General features: G+C 52.8%; 4 protein-coding genes across 8 annotated transcripts; 2 read left to right on the top strand and 2 right to left on the bottom strand.

Moving 5' to 3' along the window:
* Nucleotides 1-1227, bottom strand: LOC117644119 (follicle cell protein 3C-1). The gene is made up of 4 exons (XM_034383350.1): nucleotides 936-1227; nucleotides 470-842; nucleotides 306-377; nucleotides 1-215 (listed from the first exon to the last, which is right to left on the bottom strand). Exons 1-4 carry the CDS (start codon nucleotides 980-982, stop codon nucleotides 105-107), a joined length of 603 nt encoding a protein of 200 aa, XP_034239241.1. The 5' UTR covers nucleotides 983-1227; the 3' UTR covers nucleotides 1-104.
* Nucleotides 1228-3771: 2544 nt separating this feature from the next.
* LOC117644116 (inter-alpha-trypsin inhibitor heavy chain H4-like) lies at nucleotides 3772-11596 on the top strand. Of its 5 annotated transcripts, none has more exons than XM_034383342.1 (16): nucleotides 3772-3818; nucleotides 4822-4990; nucleotides 5104-5273; nucleotides 5341-5451; nucleotides 5519-5657; nucleotides 5722-5881; nucleotides 5960-6441; nucleotides 6525-6705; nucleotides 6774-7318; nucleotides 7420-7818; nucleotides 7894-7978; nucleotides 8073-8102; nucleotides 8255-8602; nucleotides 10944-11065; nucleotides 11147-11283; nucleotides 11365-11596. In XM_034383342.1, exons 1-16 carry the CDS (start codon nucleotides 3787-3789, stop codon nucleotides 11429-11431), a joined length of 3177 nt encoding a protein of 1058 aa, XP_034239233.1. In that variant the 5' UTR covers nucleotides 3772-3786; the 3' UTR covers nucleotides 11432-11596. The 5 variants fall into 5 exon arrangements, with proteins under 5 accessions (XP_034239233.1, XP_034239234.1, XP_034239237.1 ...); XM_034383343.1 differs by having other exon boundaries at nucleotides 3786-3814; XM_034383346.1 differs by lacking the exon at nucleotides 3772-3818 and adding an exon at nucleotides 4613-4704.
* Nucleotides 11514-15499, bottom strand: LOC117644118 (isocitrate dehydrogenase [NADP], mitochondrial-like). Its single transcript, XM_034383349.1, has 10 exons — nucleotides 15208-15499; nucleotides 14259-14374; nucleotides 13851-13995; nucleotides 13575-13774; nucleotides 13328-13462; nucleotides 13122-13225; nucleotides 12883-13040; nucleotides 12718-12811; nucleotides 12530-12640; nucleotides 11514-12443 (listed from the first exon to the last, which is right to left on the bottom strand). Exons 1-10 carry the CDS (start codon nucleotides 15305-15307, stop codon nucleotides 12269-12271), a joined length of 1338 nt encoding a protein of 445 aa, XP_034239240.1. The 5' UTR covers nucleotides 15308-15499; the 3' UTR covers nucleotides 11514-12268.
* A 239-nt stretch (nucleotides 15500-15738) lies between these two features.
* LOC117644117 (coatomer subunit beta') lies at nucleotides 15739-21139 on the top strand. Its single transcript, XM_034383347.1, has 16 exons — nucleotides 15739-15892; nucleotides 16444-16602; nucleotides 16691-16883; nucleotides 16960-17108; nucleotides 17185-17383; nucleotides 17457-17619; nucleotides 17702-17935; nucleotides 18025-18224; nucleotides 18311-18561; nucleotides 18662-18873; nucleotides 18962-19323; nucleotides 19437-19593; nucleotides 19682-19883; nucleotides 19964-20060; nucleotides 20158-20492; nucleotides 20580-21139. The coding sequence occupies exons 1-16, from the start codon at nucleotides 15890-15892 to the stop codon at nucleotides 20616-20618; spliced, it is 2955 nt and encodes a 984-aa protein (XP_034239238.1). The 5' UTR covers nucleotides 15739-15889; the 3' UTR covers nucleotides 20619-21139.
* The last annotated feature ends 1137 nt before the right edge of the window (nucleotides 21140-22276 follow it).

The following is a 22276-nucleotide window of genomic DNA, read 5'->3' as shown; positions in this document are numbered from 1 at the left end:
TTCTAAAAAAACAAGTGACTTTTATTGGACTTATCAGTAGTGGAAATTTGTAGAGCAAAAATGAACAGGTACAACCGAGCGGTTTCGACAGAGGGCGGCGGTCACTACTTCTTGGGGCATTTGATGGCGATGCCGCCCTTGCAGCAAAACTCCTTGCCCGCCGACAGCCTCGTGGCCAGCCACTTGTTGCGGGAGTTCTTGATGAAGAGGTAGGCCTGGCCAGTGAAAAAAGAAGAACGTTATCTTAGGAAATTCAAGTAACCATGGCGGGTGCAGAAAATGGTCCGCCTAGAACGTCGCCTCACCTTCTCCCTCATGCAGTCCCTCTCGATGCTGGAGCACATGATGGCGCTACTGTTCGGCAGGTGTTTCACAATCTGTCAACAAACACGGAATGCTTGTTCATGCAAAAGCAAAAGGCGGCGGCAACAAAAACAACAAGCACTGGCGGGACTCGAACCCTGCTCACCATGTCGACGCAGGCCGTGGTGCACTGCCGGATGCCCGCCGCGGTGTTGGGCGTGGCGCGGTTGAACTCGTGGCTGATGGCCGGGGTGCCGGTGGGCTGGCCGGCGGCCTTGAACTGGCTGGTCAGGAAGATGCCGCACGTGCAGGGGATGGGCTCCGTCGAGTTGCTGCGGTCCTTCATGGGCCGCACCCCCGCCAGCGTCACCCGCGGCCGCCGCGTGGCCGTGGCCGTAGCCGTGGCCGCCCTGGGCGCGGCCGTCGCGCTGGGTCTCGGCGTCGACGGCGGCCTTGGCGACGGCGTCAGTGTCGTCGCTGGCGGCGGCACGGCGTTCGCATCTGCGTCCGTGCACTCCTCCTCCACCGCCAGGCTCGCGCTGAAACACGGCAGAGGTGAGCGGCGGTCGGGGAACGACGGCGCAGCCGAGCGGATGCAGGGATGCGGGGACAGTCAACACCAAAAGCCTCACCAGACGCAGCAGGCCACGACGACGAGGGTCAGCGCACGGCGGTGCATCCTGAGGATCTTGAGGCGGTGCTGCAGCGGGGTTGGCGTCGACGACGTCTCGCACTCCGTTGACTCCGGGTACTGACGCCGCGTCGCCGCGCCGTGGCTTCATCGCGGTGCCAAAGACCTGGCCGACGGTGGAAACGCTGACGGGGCCTCGCTCTGGGTCGCGCTGACGAGGAGCTCTCGCTCTCACACGCACACCTACGCGGCATTATCCCCACACTTACACACACAGTCGCACACACACGCACACGCCACGTTCTCGGTGCAACTTATGGCAGTTTGGAGACGGCTTGGTGCTAGCGCGCGTTGCGCGTTGCGCGTCGGCCGCTTGGACTTCCCCGCGGCTCCGCGCTCCGCGCTCTGCGCCTAGGCTCGGCCGGGTAGGCCGCCCACTGTGCAGGCGGGGCAGTGGGGGTGCCTGCCTGTCCGGCGTAGCGACGCAGCGACGCGTTGCGCGCGACGAGTGCAAGTGCACCACAAGTAAAGTAAGCCCGGCTCGAGTGGACGGCCTGCCGGGCGGCATGCTGGCTGCTACACTGGTACAGTGCGAACGCGAACACGGCCCTTTTCGATCGGCTCAAGTCGGACCAGTCGCTCCGTCTCTCTCGCGCTCATGGAGGGCGGCGTGTAGGTGCGAGAGAGACAGAGCGACGAAGGCGATGCTCGGAATACGTCTGCAGACCGTCCGCAGTCCCGGCTTGGCGGCTTGGCGGCTCCGTGGTCCGTATGGATCATTGACCGAGTCCAGTGGAGCGGCATCTCGTATTCGTCAGGGCGTGGCGCGGGGTGGCCGCCGTGTGACGGTGACGTCACGAGGGCCGCTTGCTTCAACAGCTCCTGCAGGGTGCCGTCCGAAAACTTGGTGCCTGCTTTCGTTTCCTGGTTCTTCCGCTGTGCGATAGAGGCCTGGTCGAAAATAATTCGAATGACTGTGTGAGGGAAGGCGATTCGGTTCCGTTTCGGCCTATGCCACTACGCTGTCAGCATGTCAGCATTGACCTTCGATAAGCGGGGGAGGGGAAGGGGGTCAGACAGCCTCTTCGGGGCCTCATGCCCGGGAGGGGGGGGGGGGGGTCGAAGCCTACCACGGACAGCATTCGGCCGGCACTTGCATGTGCCCATGTGCCAGACCGCCGCAGCGAAGCAGCGAAGTCGGTGGACCAAATTGAGTCGGCCTGCCTCAGTGCCGCTTGGTGCCGCCGCAGGTAAACAAACAGGCCGTGCTCGTGGGACAGATTCCGCTTCGCCTTGCTTCGCCTCCACTCTGCCTTGCTCTGCCTCCACAGCGCTCGTGTTTCTGGAGGACATGCCAGACACGTGTTGTGCGTCCTGCGCACGCAGGCATCTGCTGGGGCTTCCCCCGTGACGCGTGCGTCGCGCGTCCCACGACAGCCGCCCAGGCCGCCCAGGCCGCCCAGACGCAGAGTCGTGGCGTGGCCAGGCGCTTTCGGACTGTACCATAACCGGGACTGACTGACTGACTAGATAAAGATAGCGCGTTCTTGGAATATAAGGAAATAAGAAAGTAACGATTCAACCGCAATCCCTGTCAATATTTTAAAAGTGGCCGTTGCTCGAAAACTTGGCGCGGCAAGTGCTGCAGATTCACAAACCGAAAACGGCCAGGCAGATCATCGGCTGGGGGGGGGGGGGCAGGACCGGAGTATAGGTCCAACGATAAGCGGGGAAGTACCGCACTCCTGGCCTGGGCGGGGGACTTCCCCGAACGCATCAAGCAATGAAGCAACCGAATATCATCACAGTTTGGGTTCGTGTTGCATTGAGATCGTCACTGTTTAGGATGGTCTGTTGGGCCCCACACATGGGTGGAACAGAAGACACCAAGTGCGGCCCTAGGTGGCGTGGCGTGGCGCGGCGCGGCGTGGCGTCAGTGGCGTGGCGCGGCGCGGCGCGGCTGGCCGGGAGATGAGTATTCAAAACAAAGCGGAAACCGGTTCCATCGTCACGGCGGAGTCCCCAGCGTGTACCAGCGGGTACCGAGGCTGCCCCTCTGCCCCTCACCCCCTGGGCCCGGCCGGCACCCCGCCCCGCCGCCCCGCCTCCTGCCTGCCGGTGCCGGCAGTGCCCTGGCAGTGCCGGCCGGCCCAGAGGCTGCCAGAGGCGCGTCCCATTGGCGTCACGTCTTGCTTCGCCTTGTGCCTGCCTGGCTTCGCTGCCTTCGCCGTGCTTCGCCGCGCTCGCCTCGGTCGGCCGCGCCACTCGTGTGCTGGACTCGCCGGTTGACGGTCGTGCTTGGTGATAGTGGGCGCTGCGCAGCTGACTGGCACGCGCTCGACGGTCTTGGAGGAGAGCAGCGCCGCAGCGCACCGCGCCGCAATTGGCCAGCCGCAGCAGCAGAGGAGCAGCGTCGCCCCACGTCGCCACCGCCGTCCTGCAGGTGAGTGGCGTGGCGGCGCGGCCAGGGAGGCGCGCGTGTGCCGCTGGCTCCAAGGCTCCTCTGGCAGGGACAGCTCCGCGCTGCTCCGCGGTGAGGCGAAGGAGACTGTGTTCGTTGGCGCGTTGCCGCCCTCCGGCCTCCATTCGCTGCATTGGTTGATTGTGGCTGCCTGGCCCAGCCTGGCCGGCCGTTGTGAGGCTGCGGCCAGGCTGCGGCCCGCGCGGCGGTGGCAGAGAGGCGACGGATGGTGGGCGCGCTGCAGCAGCGGCGCACTCCTGTAGCTCGCGGACACGGCGGCGGCGGCGGGTCAGGGGTCACCTCAGCGGTCACCTTAGGGGTCACGCGTTGCCCCCCACGCCCCTCGGCCCCCTGGTCCCCACAGGCACCACGCCGAGGCGGCCTTGACTGCATGTCAACACAAACATGGTTCCGTTGGCGTAGGTGCGCGTTGCGCGCCCGTCTGGGCGGTCTGGGCTCGCCTCGCCGGGCGGCTGGCCCGATGACGTCACGGGGAAAAGGCCGGGAAGACCGGGAAGGGAAGGGTCAGCGGCGTAGGGTCGCGTCGCCCTGCCCTACAGCTCCGCCGCCGACAGCCTGACAGTGTGCTGACGGCAGCCTGCTGCGCTGCTGCGGTCGCCCGCCGAAAGCCGAAACATCCTACACTGCTGTGGGAAAGATGAGACGAGGCAGCAGGACCGACCTCGCGGCCTTGAAGCGGCAGCACCAGCACAGCCTCGCTGGACGGACGCTGGACTTGGCGATGCGAAGCGCGAAGCTCCGAGGAGGCGCCGGGAGACGCGTGCGCACACTGGACGTCCCAAAGCGCCCAAGCCCAATGAGCGTAGCGCGGCGTGGCTCATCTCGTTACCCCGCGCTGAGCGCTAACCGGGTCTCTCCTAAAAGGATGGCCATGGCCCACCGTGGGCAGCAAGGCCACTTCAATAATGGAAACTGCCAACGAGTATCTGGCGCCATGGCTCCAAGTAGCGCCTTCTCCGGTATTTAAATAAATTAAATAAAGGAAAGCCGTGTGGAACTTGGAGTTTGTTGACCGCGGACAGGTTTTTCTCTCTTCCCGCTGGTGTGCTCTGCATCGCCTGCGAAACATGAATAATTTGGTTGTTTCTTTTTCTTTATTTATGGCGCGCCGGCAACGCGCTGGGTTGGGGTCTCGACAGAACAAAAATATCGCGAACAGAAAAAGAAGAAAGAAATGAACGCGATGGTTTGGGACTCCCAGGTTGGAGCTTGTCTTGCGTGCCTGTACCTCAGCTGCGGTGTCGGCGTGGCCCGGCAAGGTTCACTGCCACGGCCACGGCCAACAAATGTAAGGTCTAGGCCAAGACCTGTCGCGTCGCATCCCCTGAAAAGGCTTCACGGTGCACCTAGTTTCTGGGAGACACTACAGGTTGTCTTCTTCTTATTTCCTTTTCGCCTTCTCCAGGATGGGGCACTTGTCGGGCGTGGCCTTCCTGGCCGCCCTGGTGCTGTGCGCCGGGCCGGCTCCATCGGCCTCCCTCCCGCGCCCCGATGACGGCGTCCTGGTCGTGACAACCACGGCGTCGACGCCCGCCAGCGCCGCCCCGACGACCCCCGACGCGCCCACGGAAGAGGTATGCAAGGGCTTCCGCGCTGTCCGCGGTTTCCTGCTGGGTGCTTTGTCGCTCTGTCTCTCTCGCACCCCCATGAGTGCGAGAGAGACAGCTAGCTTGGTCTCGTTTCGCAGAAGGCAGCGCCGCCGCCCCAGGTGCGCAGCCTCCACGTCAACTCCCTGGTGCAGTACCGCTACGCGCACACCGTGGTCTCCAGCAGGGTGGCCAACCCCGCCAACAAGAGCCAGGAGGTGACGTTCGCGGTGGTGCTGCCCGAGACTGCCTTCATCTCCTCGTTCGCCATGTGAGTACCTGCCGCGCCGCGCCAAGCTGCTAGCACGGACGCCAGCTAACTCGGCCTTCTTGTCCAGGGAGGTCGACGGCAAGGTGTACAAGGCGTACGTCAAGGAGAAGGAGGAGGCCAAGCAGACCTACGACGCGGCGGTGGCATCCGGCCAATCCGCGGCCCACGTGGCAGTCAGGTAGGCGTTGATGTGAACCACCACGATGACGAAGGCCAGTAGTGACCAACGGCGTTTCTCTCGACAGCGCCCGGGACTCGAACTCGTTCACCGTTTCGCTCAACGTGGAGAAGCAGAACAAGGTGTCGTTCAACCTGACGTACGAGGAGCTGCTGACGCGCAAGCTGGGGCAGTACGAGCATGTCGTGACCCTGAACCCCGGACAGGTGAGTGGAGGCGTCGCCGCGCCGGTGCCGCCAAGGCGCTACTGAACGCTGCCTTTGCCGCCAGGTGGTGCAAGACCTCCTGGTCCGCGTGCACATCAAGGAGAACAAGAACATCACCAAGCTGCGCGTGCCAGAGTTCACCTCCGGCAACAAGATCGACGCTGACATTCAGGACTGCGACGAAGGCGCGAAGCCGGGCGCGTCGCCGGCCAAGTGCTCGTCGGGTAAGCGCCGAGAGGATTCCGAAAGTTTAACTAAAGGTTTCCGGGAGTTTAACTAAAGTTTGAGATGCGCCCCCGCAGGCAACAGCATGGCCACGATCGCTTGGAAGACGCCGCAGGACGTGGAGGTCGTGTTCCGGCCCACGGCGGAGGAGCAGAAGGAGATCATGGACAAGCTGGAGCAGGAGAAGAAGAAGCGCGAGGAGAAGGTGGGCCGGCGCGGCTTCGACAGCGCGTCGTGGGACGGCGTGTTTGAGCCCTCGGACAGCACGCGCGGCGACAAGCACGGCGACAACGGCCTCAACGGCCAGTTCAGCGTGCAGTACGACGTGGACCGCAAGGCGGACGGCGGCCAGGTCGTGGTGAACGACGGCTACTTCGTGCACTTCTTCTCGCCGGAGGAGCTGAAGCCCCTCAAGAAGCACGCCATCTTCGTCCTGGACGTGAGCGGCTCCATGGATGGCCGCAAGATCGAGCAGCTCCGCGAGGCCATGACGGCCATCCTGGACGACCTCAAGGAGGGCGACTACTTCAACCTCATCGCTTTCTCCAGTGACATCAAGGTTCGTTACCCTCTGCCTTTTTCGAGTGTGGGTCATGTATTTCTGCGTGACTTGACTTAATGTCTGTGCGTTGTCCACCCAAGGTGTGGAACCTGGACAAGCCGTCAGAGAGCCCCACCTACCGGCCCAGCGAGCTGAGCTTCTACCCAGGCGACGCAAGCACCACGCAGGCGCCCCCCGCGGACCGCCCTCCCGCCTACCGCGCCACGAAGGACAACATCGCCAAGGCCAAGAACATCGTCAAGCAGATGGCCGCCTACGGAGGCAAGTATTCGGCATGTGTAACGCCGCGGCGTATAGAAAACCGTTGTTAACGCCCCCTTGCCTTGCAGGCACCAACATCTTCGACGCGCTCAAGACGGCCCTGCTCTGCGTGCGCGACGGCAAGACCTCGGCCGCCATGAGCGACAGCGACCAGCCCCTGGAGCCCATCATCCTGTTCCTGACCGACGGCGACCCCACTGTAGGCCAGACCGTGCCCTCCAAGATCACCTCGGGCATCAGCGAGTTGAACCACCAGCCCCGCGCCGCCATCTTCAGCCTGGCGTTCGGTGACGGCGCCGACGTCAAGTTCCTCCGCAAGGTGTCGCTGGCCAACGAGGGCTTCGCCCGCACCATCTACGAGGCAGCCGACGCGTCCCTGCAGCTCAAGAACTTCTACCGCCAGATCTCGTCGCCGCTGCTGGCTAACGTGTCCTTCCAGTACCTCCCCGACAAGGTGGAGCGCGACTCCATGACGCAGCTCCAGTTCCGCACCTTCTTCGACGGCACGGAGTTGATCGTGGCCGGCAGGACGGCGGACAAGGGCGTCCAGGAGGTCGGCGGCAACGTGCTCGGCACCACCGACGGCGGCAAGCTCGTCACCTACGCGCCCCACGTGAGTACCGCTACACTGCTACGCTGCACTGTAGTGCACAGAGTACAGAGCACCACACTGCATCGGCGCGACTGACTACATACTTTGCCATGGCCATCCAGACCGTGGGCACGGACGAGCCACTCACCATCTACCCCTTCGACGAGGAGGGCCCGCTCTTCAACGCGACCCAGGGCCCGCGCCACGCGTCCGTCCTGGAGAGGCTGTGGGCCTACCTGACCATCAAGCAGCTGCTGGATAAGCAGGACGCCCTGGACGCGAGCGTGGCCAAGGACGAGGTGATCGTGCCGACGTGGGTGCGGCCGGCGCCGCCGCCCCAGCCCCCCGTGGCGCTGCCCGTGCAGCCCGGCCAGCCCGGCACCGTGGAGGCGGCCACCACCCCCACTGCCGCCCCCGCCGCCCCCACGACGCCGAGCTTCAGCCCGCCGGCGGACGGCCTGGACCTGAGCCTGTTTCAGCAGGAGGAGCCCAAGAAGCGCGCCCTCAAGCTCGCACTTAAGGTAACGCCCTGAGATGCTGCAGGAGTAACGCAGTCCACGAACAACCCTGGTGAAAACGAATTTGTTTGTCGGCAGTACTCTTTCGTGACCCCCCTCACGTCGCTGGTGGTGGTCAAGCCCAACGAGACGAAGGCCACGGACGCCATGACCGTGAACCCCGGTAAGCATTTGGCCCTGTGTCGCCTGCTGCCTTTCCGGCCATCGCAATGCCAGTAACTCCTCCTGACTGAAACTTTCTGTTCCATGCTCCCCAGTGGACGCCACAGCCGAAGCCCTGCAAGGAGGTAGGTCGAAACAGTCTCCGCCGCGCTGCCGCGTGATGTTGCCTACTTTAATCAGTGCCGTTTGCCGACTTGTCTTTCTGAGCCCTCAAAGCAGCCCTCCACAGTGCCGTGACCGCCGAGGAAGCGTTTGTTGACCTCACCCTTGCGCACAGGTTTTGTCAGTCGTCTGGCCCGGCCGTCCTTGGTGTCGCCGATGTTCATCTCGGGCGGATTAGGCGCGGGAGTGGGGGCCATGCCGTTGGGGTTGTCGTCGGGCCACCATTCGGCCATGATGTCGCCGGCACCCCCGGGCTGGGGCGGCGTGGCCTCTGGCTTGGGGGCCTCTGGGCCGCCTGGGTTCTCTGTGCTCCCCGGGTACCCTGTGCCCTACAGGTCCACTGGCTTCACCGGCAACAGTATGCCAATCAACCTCCAGTCGCTGTCCATGCCAGCCTTCCCGGGGCAACAGTTGGCCTTCGACCGCGTGGGCCACGGCGGCCACGCCACCCTCCTGTCCTTGGGTACGAGAACTCGTCGCTGCTTGGGGTTTATACCGGGGGGCTTGCGCCTGCCGCGGACCAGGGAGCGAATGCGCGGGCCCTGGCTTCATGTTTTTCAGGCGTCGCGCTAGCCGATGGTGTCTGAGCGCACACGGGTGGCAAAGCGTGCGACACTGCATGCTTGGCGGCGTTGACTTGTTTCCGCGACAGCTTGGCAGCCTTTTGGAAAGGTTGTTTGCATGCCTGCTCGTTTCCAGTGCCATCCCGGTTGGCGCCGCCCGGGCAGGCCGTGCTGCGGCCGTGGCGCTTCCCCGCCCAAGGCCCCGCCCAAGGCCCCGCCTCGCGCTGCCGCCCACCTTGCACCCGGCTGCGGTCCAAGTCCTTTAAGTTCGCCACCGTGGACGCCGTGGACGCTGCCGTGGACGCTGCCGTGGACACAGCCCCGGAAGCTCCGGAGCCCAGCCTCCGGATGTCTCGGACGGGCCCGGCGCGCTCCCAGGTCGGCGACGACGGCGCGGCCTGGCAGTGGGCGGCCGACGATGCCGACGACGACGAGGGCCCGTCGGTGGCAGCCAGTCGTAAGTGGCGCCGCGGTCTTGCGCTGCGTTGCGCGCCGCGCGTCGCAGGAACGAACTGCCTGTCGGCCTGCCGCTTGATGCCCTGGTCCAGATTCGATAGTGTGCCGCTGCCTGCCTGCGACTGCCCTCCAGCCTCTCCAGCATCTTGCCCCGCGCGTTGCAGTTAGCAGTGCAAGGGTTCTGCCCCCTCGACTGTCTTCTTTGGTCTCGCCGCTGCTCCGACTGACGAGTCACTGACGTGTTCTCGCATGCCCAGTCTCCGGAAACCGTTTCGGCGCCGCCTCGATCTTGTCCTCCCCCGACCTCCTGTCGCTCAGTCCGCCGCCCAAGGCGCCCCAGGCCGTCGTCGGCGGCCTCGGCTCGCAAGTGGACCACCTCGAGACGGAGGAGTACGAGCCATTGAGCGTCGCTCTGACCACCACCGCCAGGCCCCCGTGTAAGTGCCAAGCCGCCATGCCGTGCTGCAGGCCGTCTGCAGCACGACGGTTGTGTGCCGGCCCTCCTGGGCCTCCCCTCTCCCTTCCGCGTGCGGTGTGTCTCTCTCTTCCCTAACCAAGCTGGGCTTCCCTTCTAGCTGCTTGCTGATCGAGTCCGGGCTGTTCTGGTGTTTCGGTACAGTAGTGTGGCCTCACACGCGCTGTCTCTGTCTCTCTCTCACACACAAACACACTGAATGACTCACGCGACGTCCCTATAGGAGTCCTCGGCCGTCCCGTCGCCCTCTTCTCCAAGAAGACTTACATGCTGGCGAACCGGTTGCAGCCCTCGTGGGTTAGTGGCCCGCCCGGCGCCGCCGCCGGGGCTGCGGCTGGGGCGGCGCTGTCGGTGATGCCGCCCCCGCCGCCGCCACCGCCGCCATCCCCCATCTCGACGACCACCGCGACGCCTGCCGCGACGACGGAGGCACCCTGTGAGTGGAGAAAGAGAGCGCGGCACGCCGCCGAAACCCAACCCACCCCGGTGGCGGACGCACAAGGCTCACCGCGCCACTGCACTCTACTCATTTCCGCTCCGACTACTTCTTGCAATAACACGGCCTCTTCTCCCCCGGCCCCCGCTGCAGCGCGCTGGCCCTGGAGTGCCCGGAGCTGGCATCTCCCCGGGGAGCGTGCTCTGCGTGTTTCTGAGTGACTCGTCTAGAAATCGTCTGACGCTTCTGTAAATACCGCCTCATTCGCTGCAACGCATGCCTCTCTGCTTGCCATGTTCCAGGAGTGCCTGCTTTGGGCTCTAAGTTGTCTGCACTGGCTATAGCGCAGGAGGAGGACCCAGTTGACGTTAGCTACGACTTAGATAGGGTTGACTGTGAGTTGGACCTTGCTGTTTTGGTGGTTCTGGCGCATGCGTTGGTGGGTTGGGATCGGCTTCCTGCTTGATGAAGTGTGCATGCGCATTTCGGCATGCAGTAAACTAGACCTTCCTTTAAGAAAAGTTTTAAAAAGTTATTGCATTAGGGTTTGCAAAATGAAAAAGTAGTTTTCTTTTTGAACAAAGCCGTGTTCCTGTACCGAGCGCACGGCTGCTGCGAGCCTGGACGCCTGTGAGGGCAACAGTTCCGTAGCGCAGCCGTGCGCTGCGGGTCAGCCTATCCATCGGGCTGATCTTCCCCGAGGAGGGATCTCAAGTCTGCCCTCTGCTTGCGCTGCAGCATTTGAGTCGTTCAAAATTTAATTCTTGATCAGTTTACACATGCATGGTCTGAATATTGTGTTGTGGCGTGCTTGTATCTAACAGCCTGGCCATCCTAGAGGGTTTTTCATTTATATATACTCCATTCTTTGCAGCTGGACCGGTGCTCGCAAACATCTCTGATGTAAAATGGCTGCCCAAGGATTCCCTGCAGAAGGGGTCCATCCCACTTACTGTTAATGGGACGCTAAAGACGTTCAAAATTGCAAGCAACCAGGTGATTGGTTTGAAGTAGTGTTTTAGTCACCCTCATGATAATAGTTTACTAATTCTCTTCCTGAATTTGGTGAAATTACAGACGGACCCAGAACCTCCACAGAACTGTCAAGTTGAAGGAAGTACAAGTGGAGTTTGTAGACACTTCACAAACTGTGTTCTTGGACAAGTTGTAGAGAGAATAGAAGACTTTGTTAAATACCAATGCCCTATTGGAGAGTAAGTGAAACTCATGAAATATCTTACCAACACTTGATTTTGTACGCCCATTTATGACATTTTGTGCACTTCCTTTTCCAGTTACTTGGCCATTTGCTGCCCTTTGGATACTGTTCAGACTCCTACCCCCAGCAGCACCCAGCCTTGATCTTCAATTCCGACTGTCTCCTAAACAATTCTTTTTCAAATCTCTAAGTATTTATGAATATTTTAACAAACAGAACACACACTGGAAGATTTTAGCATTTATTCTTTTAAAAAATTGTGACAAATCAAATAGACAAATATAATGATAGATATGATTGTTTCAAAATATGATTACAAACATGTTTATTTCATCTTGGGAACCAATATAATATCAAACACTACAAAGCATTGTGCTTATCACAGAAGTAGGTGGATGATGATTGAAAAATCTTACAAAGGAAACAACATTGGAAGTTGTGGCTTAAACAATCAAATAATCATCAGAAGGGTAATGAAATGTGGCATGTTTGTTGATGACAGCACATGAATAATGTCATAAAAAAATCTCAAGGGAAGTAAAGTCTCATCATAGGAACCTTCAGGAACAAATTCTCCTTTTAAAAGGAGCGTAGCCCCAATTATGACTAAGTTGATTTTTATTTACAGAGATTGAGAAAAAAAAAGTATAAGACATAGGACAACCAAGCTGGAATGGACATTTCTTAGGCATTAACAATTGATTAAAGAGGAGGGCAAGTAACTTTTTGCCATTCATCATCCCTCTGTAGCACTTCATATTCCATCAAACTTTAGATACTGGTTTCCTAAATTATGGCATAATTACTAAGCGTATTTAAAACATTAATCTCAAAACAATAAAACATGGTCTTTTGATGGTTCCACACAGCATGTGCCCACACCTCAGAAAATATTTGAAATCAATATTGTGATAGATAGACCACATTTCTGAAAAAATGAGAGGTTTAGTAAAGTGGGCATAACTTTCATGCTAACAGCTTCAATTCTTGAGTTTGTGGTCAAGGCGTTTCTGCACAGCAGTCATGAAATCTTCTGTGTTCAGGTACATTGATTCTTTAACATTTGCCATGCCATGAATACAGATTGCCAAATCTTTGGTCATCTCACCAGCTTCCACACATTCAACACAGGCATCTTCCATGGCTTTAGCAGTTCTAAAATTAGATACAAAAGAAAAATGTAAAAGTTAGTGCAATTGAATAATAGGGAACAACGAAAACCGGGAAGAAAAGTTTATTACCTAGCCACATCAGGAGTTCCATCCAGTTTGGCTCGGTGCTCCAGCCCACGAGTCCAGGCAAAGATGGACGCAATTGGATTGGTAGAAGTTGGAAGACCTTTCTGATGTTGCCTGTAAGTAAATGAATTGCCATTATAGCTAAAACCAATTAAAAAATTATATTCTATGACAATCTTTATGTTAATTACCGATAATGGCGAGTTACTGTGCCATGGGCAGCTTCAGACTCAATAGTTATGCCATCAGGGCACATTAGAACAGATGTCATCAAGCCAAGAGAGCCTGTAAGAGAAGGAAACAAATAAATGGAAACTCTTGAAAACCCTCTTAAAATACAGAACAAACATACGTACCATATCCTTGAGCAACAATGTCAGATTGCACATCACCATCATAGTTTTTGCAGGCCCACACAAAGCCTCCATCGGATTTCAAAGCTTGAGCAACCATGTCATCAATTAACCGGTGCTCATACCAAATTCTAGCCTTTTCAAAGTCAGAACGGTAGGTCCTATATATTACAATAATAAAATCAAAATTTTAAAATCATCCTAAACAATTCTGAAATGTTAAAAAAATGTGTATAACCTACTTGTTATAAATTTCTTCAAAGATATCCTTGAACCTTCCATCATATTTCTTCAAAATAGTGTTTTTGGTTGATAGGTAAAGGGGCATTTTGTTTTTCAAAGCAACCTAAAAATAAATGGAAGAAAAAAGTGAGGGTAAAATGCAAAAAAATCAATACTAATAAACAACAAATTCCTAAGGGAAGAGTTAAAGAGTTAAAATATTCACCTGAAAACTGGAGTGAGCAAAAGCTTCAATGGAGTCATCAGTATTGTACATTCCAAGAGAAACTCCTCTGCCTGGGAAATTAAAAACTTCCAGTCTTTCAGTCTTCCCTGAAGCATCAGTAAAGACAAGCTCCATCTAAAAAAAAATAAAAAAATACCTCATGCTAAAAGTACTTTAAAATGACTAAGAAAAGCAAGTACAAAGAGGACCACAAATAATTTAAAGTCTGAAGAAAAACAGTTCTCACCCTGCCTGGTCTTGTGACCACGTAATCTTTAGCCTTGTATTGATCACCATGTGCGTGGCGCCCTATGACGATTGGCTTGGTCCATCCAGGGACAAGACGGGGAATGTTTTTGCACATAATAGGCTCACGGAATACAGTTCCTCCCAAGATATTACGAATGGTACCATTAGGGCTAAGCCACATTTTCTTCAGTTTGAATTCTGAAAGAATGGAAAACAAAAGTCAATAAAGAGGGCAAAAGAACACAACGATTGATAAGCTTGATTACATTCTTACCTTCAACACGGGCCTCATCTGGGGTGATTGTTGCACATTTAATGCCAACGTGGTGCTTCTGAACAGCATGTGCAGCATCAATGGTGACTTGATCATTGGTTTCATCTCTGTAAGGCAGGCCCAAATCGTAATACAGGCACTCTACCTGTAACAAACCAAGCAACATTTTGTAAGAATTAAGAGACAGTGGTCGCTTTAATGAAGAAAAAGAAAGAAGAAAGAAACAAAGAAGTACCCTCCCTCTCCCTTTGCTGAGGTACAGACAATGTCATCTTATCTTATCAGTGTGTAGTGTAAGGGGATACTGTGTCAAATTATAGCACCTCCCTCACTTCCAAGGTTACATAATTTTCAGTGGCAGAAGATAATACATGCAACATGCGAATATTTTTAACATAAATATGTCACCTTGATGTAAGGAAGAATCAACTTCTCCTTAATGCTGGCCCAGATGATGCGAGTCATCTCATCACCGTCCATCTCCACCACTGGTTTGGTGCACTCGGCACGCTTGACACTGCCATCTGAAAACAAAAATTTTAACTTAAAAATTTGACCCCAAAGTCATGGACCCCCATATGCCCCAGGGAAGCTCCGATAAAATTAAGTTAAAAACACACGCCGCGCCCCCGCACTGTACACTCCATGATGCCGCGACCCGCGCCGAACGAGTTCCTTGACCAGCCGGCATTCTTGTCCAGAACAAGTCCCCCTCCCCCTCCCCATCAAGGGTACGTCAAGGGCGAAAAATCTGGAACCAGAAAAAAAGGGGGAGGGGGAATGCGGCCCAGCTCGCCACCAGTGTAGCTGAGGCGCCAAGAGCTTTAAGGACGACCCCCCGCGAACCCTCACAGCTTGAGGCTGCTTAAGGCCCTCCCCCACCCCTATGCCTATGCCACCCACACGCCGCGCACGCGCTCTATCTGTCTCTCTCACTCGCACCACACGCCGGCCCGACTCTCTCTCTCTGTCGGCGCTGTCGGCTCGCCGACGCGGCCGCGGCGTCCCCGCCGGCAACAGGCAGCGCAACGCTTTTCGCGTGGACAAAGGCAATCCCTCTAGAAACCTTTACAACCCCCCCCCCCCCAAAAAAAAAAGTAGCGGGGGGTAAAGAACTCCAGAGGACATTAGTGCAGGTACGATTTGCCACGTACATGGCAAGTCACTGATAACGAAAGGCAAAACAATGGACAAAAAGAGGGGGGGATGAGGGGGCTGGGGAGGCTGGAGGCTGAGGACTCGGGATCGCTGATTTGATAAGGGCAGGAGGTCAAAGGGATGAGGGCGAGCCGCGTCCGCGACACTGCCGCGGCTCCTCCTTCGGGGTCACGGCGCAGCAAGCGCCCAATCAACTCACAGTGGCGCCGGGATGCTGCGACTGCAGGGGCGGAGAAGTTGACTGCTTGGGGTGAAACCTGCCCCAACGACTTGCACAGCTTGGTCAAGGTGCCCGCCATCCTTTACTGCGTCTGAGGATCTCTGAGGATTGCGACGACGAACCAAGACGGCGAACGACACTGGCAGTCTCAAGTCCAACGCCAAGAAGGGCGACTGCGACTGATAATGACGCTTCAATGGGACGGACTCACTGAAGCCGGCAGTACGCCGACGACGGGTTGAGAGTGTTAAGTGAGATAAAAACAAGTGTTTACCAACAACAACAACAAGAACAACACACCGCCCCGGAAGACCACAACGGCCAACTGGAATTCCCGTACCGCTCTCCGCTCTAGTCTAGCTGCTGGGCTTCGCAGAAAAGGGTGAAGGCGGCCGAAAATGGACAGAAAAATACAAAGCATTTCATTCAGACAAATATAGAACGACAATATTTGTACTGTAGACATCTAGAAACTCGATCCACTGTCAGTGATTAACGCTGTCTGTTGGTATCTATATATCACCGCCTTCTCTTTTGCTGACAGCTTGAAGCAGCAGTAGCAGCCACGTCCATGTTTACAGCATAAGCATAGCAAATGGTGTCAAAACACCCAAATCACTGAAATATCGTCTTAAGTCGCGTGCCTTCTTAACACACGAAAATGGTATGATCTTAGCACTGCATGACACCTTTCTAGAGAGTTTTATCTTCTTTCATTCTGTTCTTGAAACGGTGTTTGACGTGTGCCTTGGTCAACTATAACCTCATCCATCGGCTGTTTCTCGTAAAGATAATGAATCTCCACTTTATCTATCCCGTCTCGTTGAATTAATAGTGTTTTCCGAACGGCATTGAATTTTACCAGCACTTGCATTTCGCCTGGCTGCGCCACGTGCCTTTCTTCTCGGCGAATCTGTTACCAGCTGAGCTGTCATCCGCCCGGCCTGTTACTGAATATGATTGTCATTTCGAGATGCAGTTAGTTCTGGCTCTTCAGTTTAGGACGAAAATAATTTTTTTGATGTGTTGAGGAGTGTTTCTTAGTTTCATTTCCTATTGGTGCTTTGAAATCAATGACACCTACATCACATACTCCATAACCCTCTGTTTCTTTGGTGCATATTTACTTCCTACTGTTTCATCAGAAAATTTTTTTCTTGCCATTTGATAAAAACTGCCCTCCTATTTACTGAGTTGGTGCTCTATTTGTTGCAGCCTCTCAGACTGGATATAAAACGTAAACTGACTGCACGGTCTGACCGTGTGAAGAGTGTAGATCTCCATCCAACAGAGCCATGGATGTTGGCATCTCTCTACAATGGCAATGTTCATGTATGGAATCATGAAAGCCAACAGTTAGTTAAATCATTTGAGGTAAACCCCAGTGAGCTTGCAGTATTTGGATATTTGTCTGTGGTTCTTCAACCATTTTGATTTAATTCGCATTTAATTCACATTACAGGTGTGTGATGTTCCTGTGCGAGCTTCTCGCTTTGTACCACGTAAAAATTGGATTCTTACTGGTTCAGATGACATGCAAGTGCGTGTTTTTAATTACAATACATTAGAGCGGGCTCACGCGTTTGAAGCTCACTCTGACTATGTTCGTTGCATCATTGTGCACCCAACACAGCCCTACATCCTCACAAGTGGTGGTGAGTTTTTCACTGATCCTCTTCCATTATTATTATTATTGAATGTGCATTGATTGTGCATTTTATCACTTTCCAGATGACATGCTTATCAAGTTGTGGAACTGGGAAAAGCAATGGGCCTGCCAACAAGTTTTTGAAGGACACACCCATTATGTCATGCAGACAGTTTTCAATCCTAAGGATAACAACACTTTTGCTAGTGCATCTTTGGACCGTACCGTAAAGGTAAGCTTTGATTGCCAGAGCAAAACTCCTCATTTGAAAATTTCCTATGCTAACAAACTCTTTTTCTATTTTGAAGGTGTGGCAGCTTGGGTCCAACACTCCCAATTTCACCCTGGATGGTCACGAGAAAGGTGTAAATTGTGTGGATTATTATTATGGTGGTGATAAGCCATATTTAATATCTGGAGCTGATGATAGGCTTGTTAAAATTTGGGATTATCAGAACAAAACTTGTGTTCAGACTTTGGAAGGCCATGCGCAAAACATTTCATCAGGTTTGTTGTCCCTCTTTATATTACTCGTTAATTCTGTTTGTTGCAATCTATGTAATCATCTTTATCCCTGCAGTTTGTTTCCATCCTGCTCTGCCCATCCTGTTGACTGGTTCTGAGGATGGAACAGTACGTATTTGGCATTCTGGCACTTACAGGCTTGAGTCTTCTCTCAATTATGGTCTTGAGAGAGTATGGACCATTGCTTGCATGAGAGGATCCAACAATGTTGCTCTTGGGTAAGTTTATTTTTTATTTGAAATCTATGATACATGAACCAATGAGGAGTCCAGGATTTTAGTAGTTGCATTGTAATTTCAGGTATGATGAAGGAAGCATCATGGTGAAAATAGGAAGGGAAGAACCAGCAGTTTCCATGGATGTGAATGGTGGCAAGATTATCTGGGCCCGTCACTCTGAAATACAACAGGCAAATCTGAAGGCAATGGGTGAAACGGACGATATCAAGGATGGTGAGCGTCTCCCTCTTGTTGTCAAAGACATGGGAAGCTGTGAAATCTACCCTCAGACAGTTGCTCACAACCCTAATGGAAGGTAAGTGGTACTAATGCCAAGATTTCTGAACTAAAACCATGATTAATTCTTTATCTTGAGTTCTAAATTTCTTCTTTCTTTGCTCCTAGGTTTGTGGTTGTTTGTGGAGATGGAGAATACATCATTTACACTGCCATGGCTCTGCGTAACAAAGCTTTTGGCTCAGCCCAGGAGTTTGTATGGGCTCAAGATTCATCTGAGTATGCCATTCGTGAAGGATCCTCCACTGTAAAAGTGTTTAAAAACTTTAAGGAGCGCAAATCTTTCAAACCGGAATTTGGAGCTGAAGGTATGGTATCAAATAAAATAATTTTTTTAAACTTCTCTTGTTTGTTTCTTTTTCTTCTATCTATATTTGATTTAATTTTCTTTCAGGCATATTTGGTGGTTTCTTGCTTGGCGTCCGTTCAGTTTCAGGCTTGTCATTCTATGAATGGGAAAGCCTTGAATTAGTCCGACGAATTGATATCCAGCCAAAGCATGTGTATTGGTCAGAGAGTGGAGAACTTGCCTGTTTAGCAACTGAAGATAGCTACTTCATCCTTCGCTATGATGCAAGTGTTGTTGCTAAAGCATTAGAAACAAAGGAAGGGATGAGTGAAGATGGATGTGAAGAAGCCTTCACTGTAAGAATATTTCTTCCTGCATTGCTTAAATTTAAAAAAAAAATTAATCATTGTTTTGTAAAATATTTTACCTTGCTTACATTTTAATTCTCTCTTGAAGGTTCTTGGAGAAATGCCAGAAAGTGTCAGGACAGGATTGTGGGTGGGTGACTGTTTTATCTACACCAACAGCGTGAACCGTGTGAACTACTATGTTGGAGGAGAAATTGTTACAGTCTCTCACCTAGATCGCACCATGTATCTCCTGGGATATGTTGCTCGAGACAATAGATTGTATCTTGGTGATAAAGAACTTAATGTTGTATCATATAGGTAGGTATTGCTAAAAAAAAATAAAAAATTGTATCTATCCAAAAAGCACAGTAAATTGAAAAATAATTTTAAAATGATTTTGTTACAGCCTCCTGGTTTCAGTGCTAGAATATCAAACAGCAGTCATGCGAGGTGATTTTGAAACTGCAGATCGAGTACTACCCACGATACCTCAACAGTATAGGACAAGAGTTGCTCACTTTTTGGAAAAGCAGGGCTTCAAACACCAAGCCTTAGCAGTGTCAACAGACCCAGAACATCGGTTTGACTTAGCCGTGCAGTTGGGTGACTTAGAAACAGCTTTGTCTCTTGCACGGGAGGCAGGGGTTCAACAAAAATGGCGACAGCTTTCAGAATTAGCTCTGAATATGGGCCAATTGGAGCTTGCTCAGGAATGCTTACACCACGCACAGGATTACGGCGGTCTCCTGCTTCTGGCCACGTCTGCAGGTTAGTTTGTAGAAGCAGTGTTACTAGGAAGCTGCTCTTGGTTGAGCACTCATTTATCTGCCTGTAGGGAAATTTATGCCTGGACTCATGGCATTCACTTTCTATGTTTTCAGGAAATGCTACAGTTATGAAGCAAGTGGCTGAGACTGCTGATACCCTCGGAAGAAACAATGTTTCATTCCTCTCATATTTCATGCTTGGAAACTTGGAGAAGTGTTTAGATATTCTTATTGCTACTAATCGAATTCCTGAGGCAGCCTTTTTTGCAAGGTAAATAAAATCAAGTATACTGAAACACAACTTAATTTTTCCAATGGATAATTAATATGATTTTCAATAACATCTTGTAATATTGCAGAACGTATCTCCCAAGCAAAGTCTCCATGGTTGTCGGTCTGTGGCGCGAGCTTCTAAAGAGCAAAAATCAAAAGGCTTCGTTGGCTGACCCCAAGGATTACCCTAACCTTTTCCCTGGTCACTTGGAGTCCCTCAAAACAGAACAATTTTTGCGAGCAGAACGCCATACTCAGCTACCTGCTTCAGCTTACACCTTGACTCCGGTATGTATACATTCAATAGCAAAAACAAACATGCCCTTGATTAATTCAATCTGTTCTAACTCTGGTTCTTCTTTAACCAGGCTAATCATGAGAGGAACCCTATTGCTGAAATGAAAGCAGCAGAAGCCAGTGGTCAGTTTAATTATGTGCCAGAAGAAGATTCAAATGTCACAGAGGGTAGGCTGAATTTTATTATTGTTATTCTGTTTTGAGAAAAACTTTTATTAGTATTGCCTCTTATAGCATTGGTTTTGCCTTTTTAATGTCTTTGTAGAAATGGAAGATGCAGAAATGCCACCTGCAAGACCATTTGTCCCAGCTGCAGCCCCAGTGCATGCATCACCTGCTCCAGTTCCTACTCCTGTTGCGGTGCAACCACCTTCCACACCAATGTCCTCGATGCCGCCACCATTAATCCCCACTTCTTCGCAGCCAAGCCCAGCCCCTGCGTTTTCAATGCCGCCACCCTTAGTTCCAACAGCTGCCTCACCGCTTCAAGAGTCGAAAGCCCCAGCAGAAACCAAACAGAAAGCACCACCTAAAGGGACTGTCTCAGATGAGTCGCTGGACTCAGATCTCGACCTAGATCTTGATGACATTGATCCATCAGTAAGTGTTCAACTGTCATTTAATTTCAAGGCTTTATCTTTTCAAAAAAATTTTATTTACTAATTTTGTACTTTATCTTTTTAACAGGACTTGAACTTTGATGATGCATTGTCCTTGGATGACTGACATTCCAATAATACCAATGGTGATGTGGTAAAACTTTCATAATTATAAAATTTCTTCAAGCTCCTTTTGTGTTGTGTGTAAAAAGAACTGACAAAAGTTAATAACTTTCTTGAAGCAAAACAATTTATGCAAATGTTGAAGTTGTGTGAACTTGGCCAGACTATGATACTATGCCCTCATATTTAATGTTTTAGTAATTTGTTTTCCTGTTTTGTTTTGTAATTATCTTTAAAAGTTATAACTTAAGTTGTTTTGAAGGTTTTTAAGAAGGTTTTTAAGGTTTTGATGTGGAGCCTTTGATATGGAACCTTTGATATGGAGTCACATTTGTTTGTGTTATACTGTATTGGATGTCCCAATTATTCAGTTGTAGATATTGAACTAAAATAAAGATACTTGGTAGTAAACATTATTATAACTGTGAATGAATGAATGAATGATGCAATGATAAAATGATTTATATAGCTTTATAAAATTGACTGTCATCTTTGTACAACCAATAAAGGGAAAAAATGTCCATTCATGGAAGTATAGGGTACTCAGTGCATTTAAATTCTTGGGATCCAAATGTTTCACCCCAAGCCACTTTTTGTTTTCGTCTATCAATCAATGAATTTTCACTGGGCTATTTCAGTATTGGATCGCACATTATGTGTCTGTACATTCTAGATGCTTCAATCAATGAGTTACATAAATAAATGTATTTTATTATCCAATGCTTGACTTCTTAATGTACTCCTTCCTGTTCAGTGCAACACAGGCAAATTAGGTTGCATGCTCAGTTCTGCAGTTGGACTGGAATAGAGCAGTCAAGCTTTACACTCCATGAAGCACCGCGGTTGAGGGTGCCGCCTGCCCACCAGGGTAGGCAACACATCCTACACCTCACTGAGCGACTCGGCTGGTTGCCTAGCGGCCGTGGCCGTCATCGTCACAGTGGCGTGGCAAGTCCCGACATTCCCCTCCCCGCCCTAGTGACATGTTCCAGCGCACTTACACGCGATGTACCGGAAACAGCGCTGTCAGAAAAAAACATAGCCACGAAAAAAAAAGAAGGCTGATCGGAAAGCTGATTCACCGGATTCATTGTTCGTGTCCGAAGACATAGTTGTCTGGCTGGCCGTGCTGGCCGTGCCGGACCTGCCGGACGCTGGACCTCGGACCGGCTGCCGGGCCGGGCGGGCTTGGCGGGCTCGGCCACGATGCTGGTTAGTTTTACGGCGCCCCGGACTGTCTCGTATTTTATAATAATATTCAGAAGACAGTACACGAGGGCCCAGGGGACGAGGGGGAGAGAGAGGGAAAGAGAGGGAGGGGGCAGACTGTTGGTTTCCTTTCCATTTCTCATACGTGATGACCAATAACCATCCTGCGGCGCGTCCTGGCCGCGTCGCCCCTTTTAAAAGTCTATTTTAATTTTTATTTTCCCTTTGCCTGTATCGGAGAATTCGTGGCTCGTGCACTCGCTCCAGACAGGCGACTCGGCTGGTGATGGGGTGCGGGTTGGGCCCCCGTGGGCCCCCGTGGGCCCCTGTCCGGGCTAGCTGTCGGATTCCGGAGGAGCCCCCGCAGAGGACTACTTTGCATACCATTATTTTAAGGACCTTCCCCCCGCAGACCCTTCTTCCCACCTCATGAACCACTTACTCAAGCCAAGT

This window comes from Thrips palmi, unplaced genomic scaffold (assembly GCF_012932325.1).
Source record: "Thrips palmi isolate BJ-2018 unplaced genomic scaffold, TpBJ-2018v1 HiC_scaffold_17, whole genome shotgun sequence".
Classification (NCBI taxonomy): Eukaryota; Metazoa; Arthropoda; class Insecta; order Thysanoptera; family Thripidae; genus Thrips; species Thrips palmi.
The sequence above is the reverse complement of the archived record's forward strand: the minus strand, read 5'-3'. Positions and strand labels throughout refer to the sequence as shown.

Coding starts and splice junctions, on each gene's coding strand:
- LOC117644119 (XM_034383350.1), bottom strand. CDS start 982: ATGCACCGCCGTGCGCTGACCCTCGTCGTCGTGGCCTGCTGCGTCTG. Junction 843..935: donor GTCGTGGCCTGCTGCGTCTG/GTGAGGCTTTTG, acceptor GCCGTGTTTCAG/CGCGAGCCTGGCGGTGGAGG. Junction 378..469: donor CCACGGCCTGCGTCGACATG/GTGAGCAGGGTT, acceptor GTTTGTTGACAG/ATTGTGAAACACCTGCCGAA.
- LOC117644116 (XM_034383342.1), top strand. CDS start 3,787: ATGTCAACACAAACATGGTTCCGTTGGCGTAG. Junction 3,819..4,821: donor ACATGGTTCCGTTGGCGTAG/GTGCGCGTTGCG, acceptor CGCCTTCTCCAG/GATGGGGCACTTGTCGGGCG. Junction 5,452..5,518: donor GCGGCCCACGTGGCAGTCAG/GTAGGCGTTGAT, acceptor TTCTCTCGACAG/CGCCCGGGACTCGAACTCGT.
- LOC117644118 (XM_034383349.1), bottom strand. CDS start 15,307: ATGGCGGGCACCTTGACCAAGCTGTGCAAGTCGTTGGGGCAGGTTTCA. Junction 13,996..14,258: donor TGATTCTTCCTTACATCAAG/GTGACATATTTA, acceptor GGTTTGTTACAG/GTAGAGTGCCTGTATTACGA. Junction 13,463..13,574: donor TGGTCACAAGACCAGGCAGG/GTGAGAACTGTT, acceptor ATTTTTTTTTAG/ATGGAGCTTGTCTTTACTGA.
- LOC117644117 (XM_034383347.1), top strand. Junction 17,620..17,701: donor TCCAACAATGTTGCTCTTGG/GTAAGTTTATTT, acceptor TTGTAATTTCAG/GTATGATGAAGGAAGCATCA. Junction 19,884..19,963: donor CAGCTTACACCTTGACTCCG/GTATGTATACAT, acceptor TTCTTTAACCAG/GCTAATCATGAGAGGAACCC.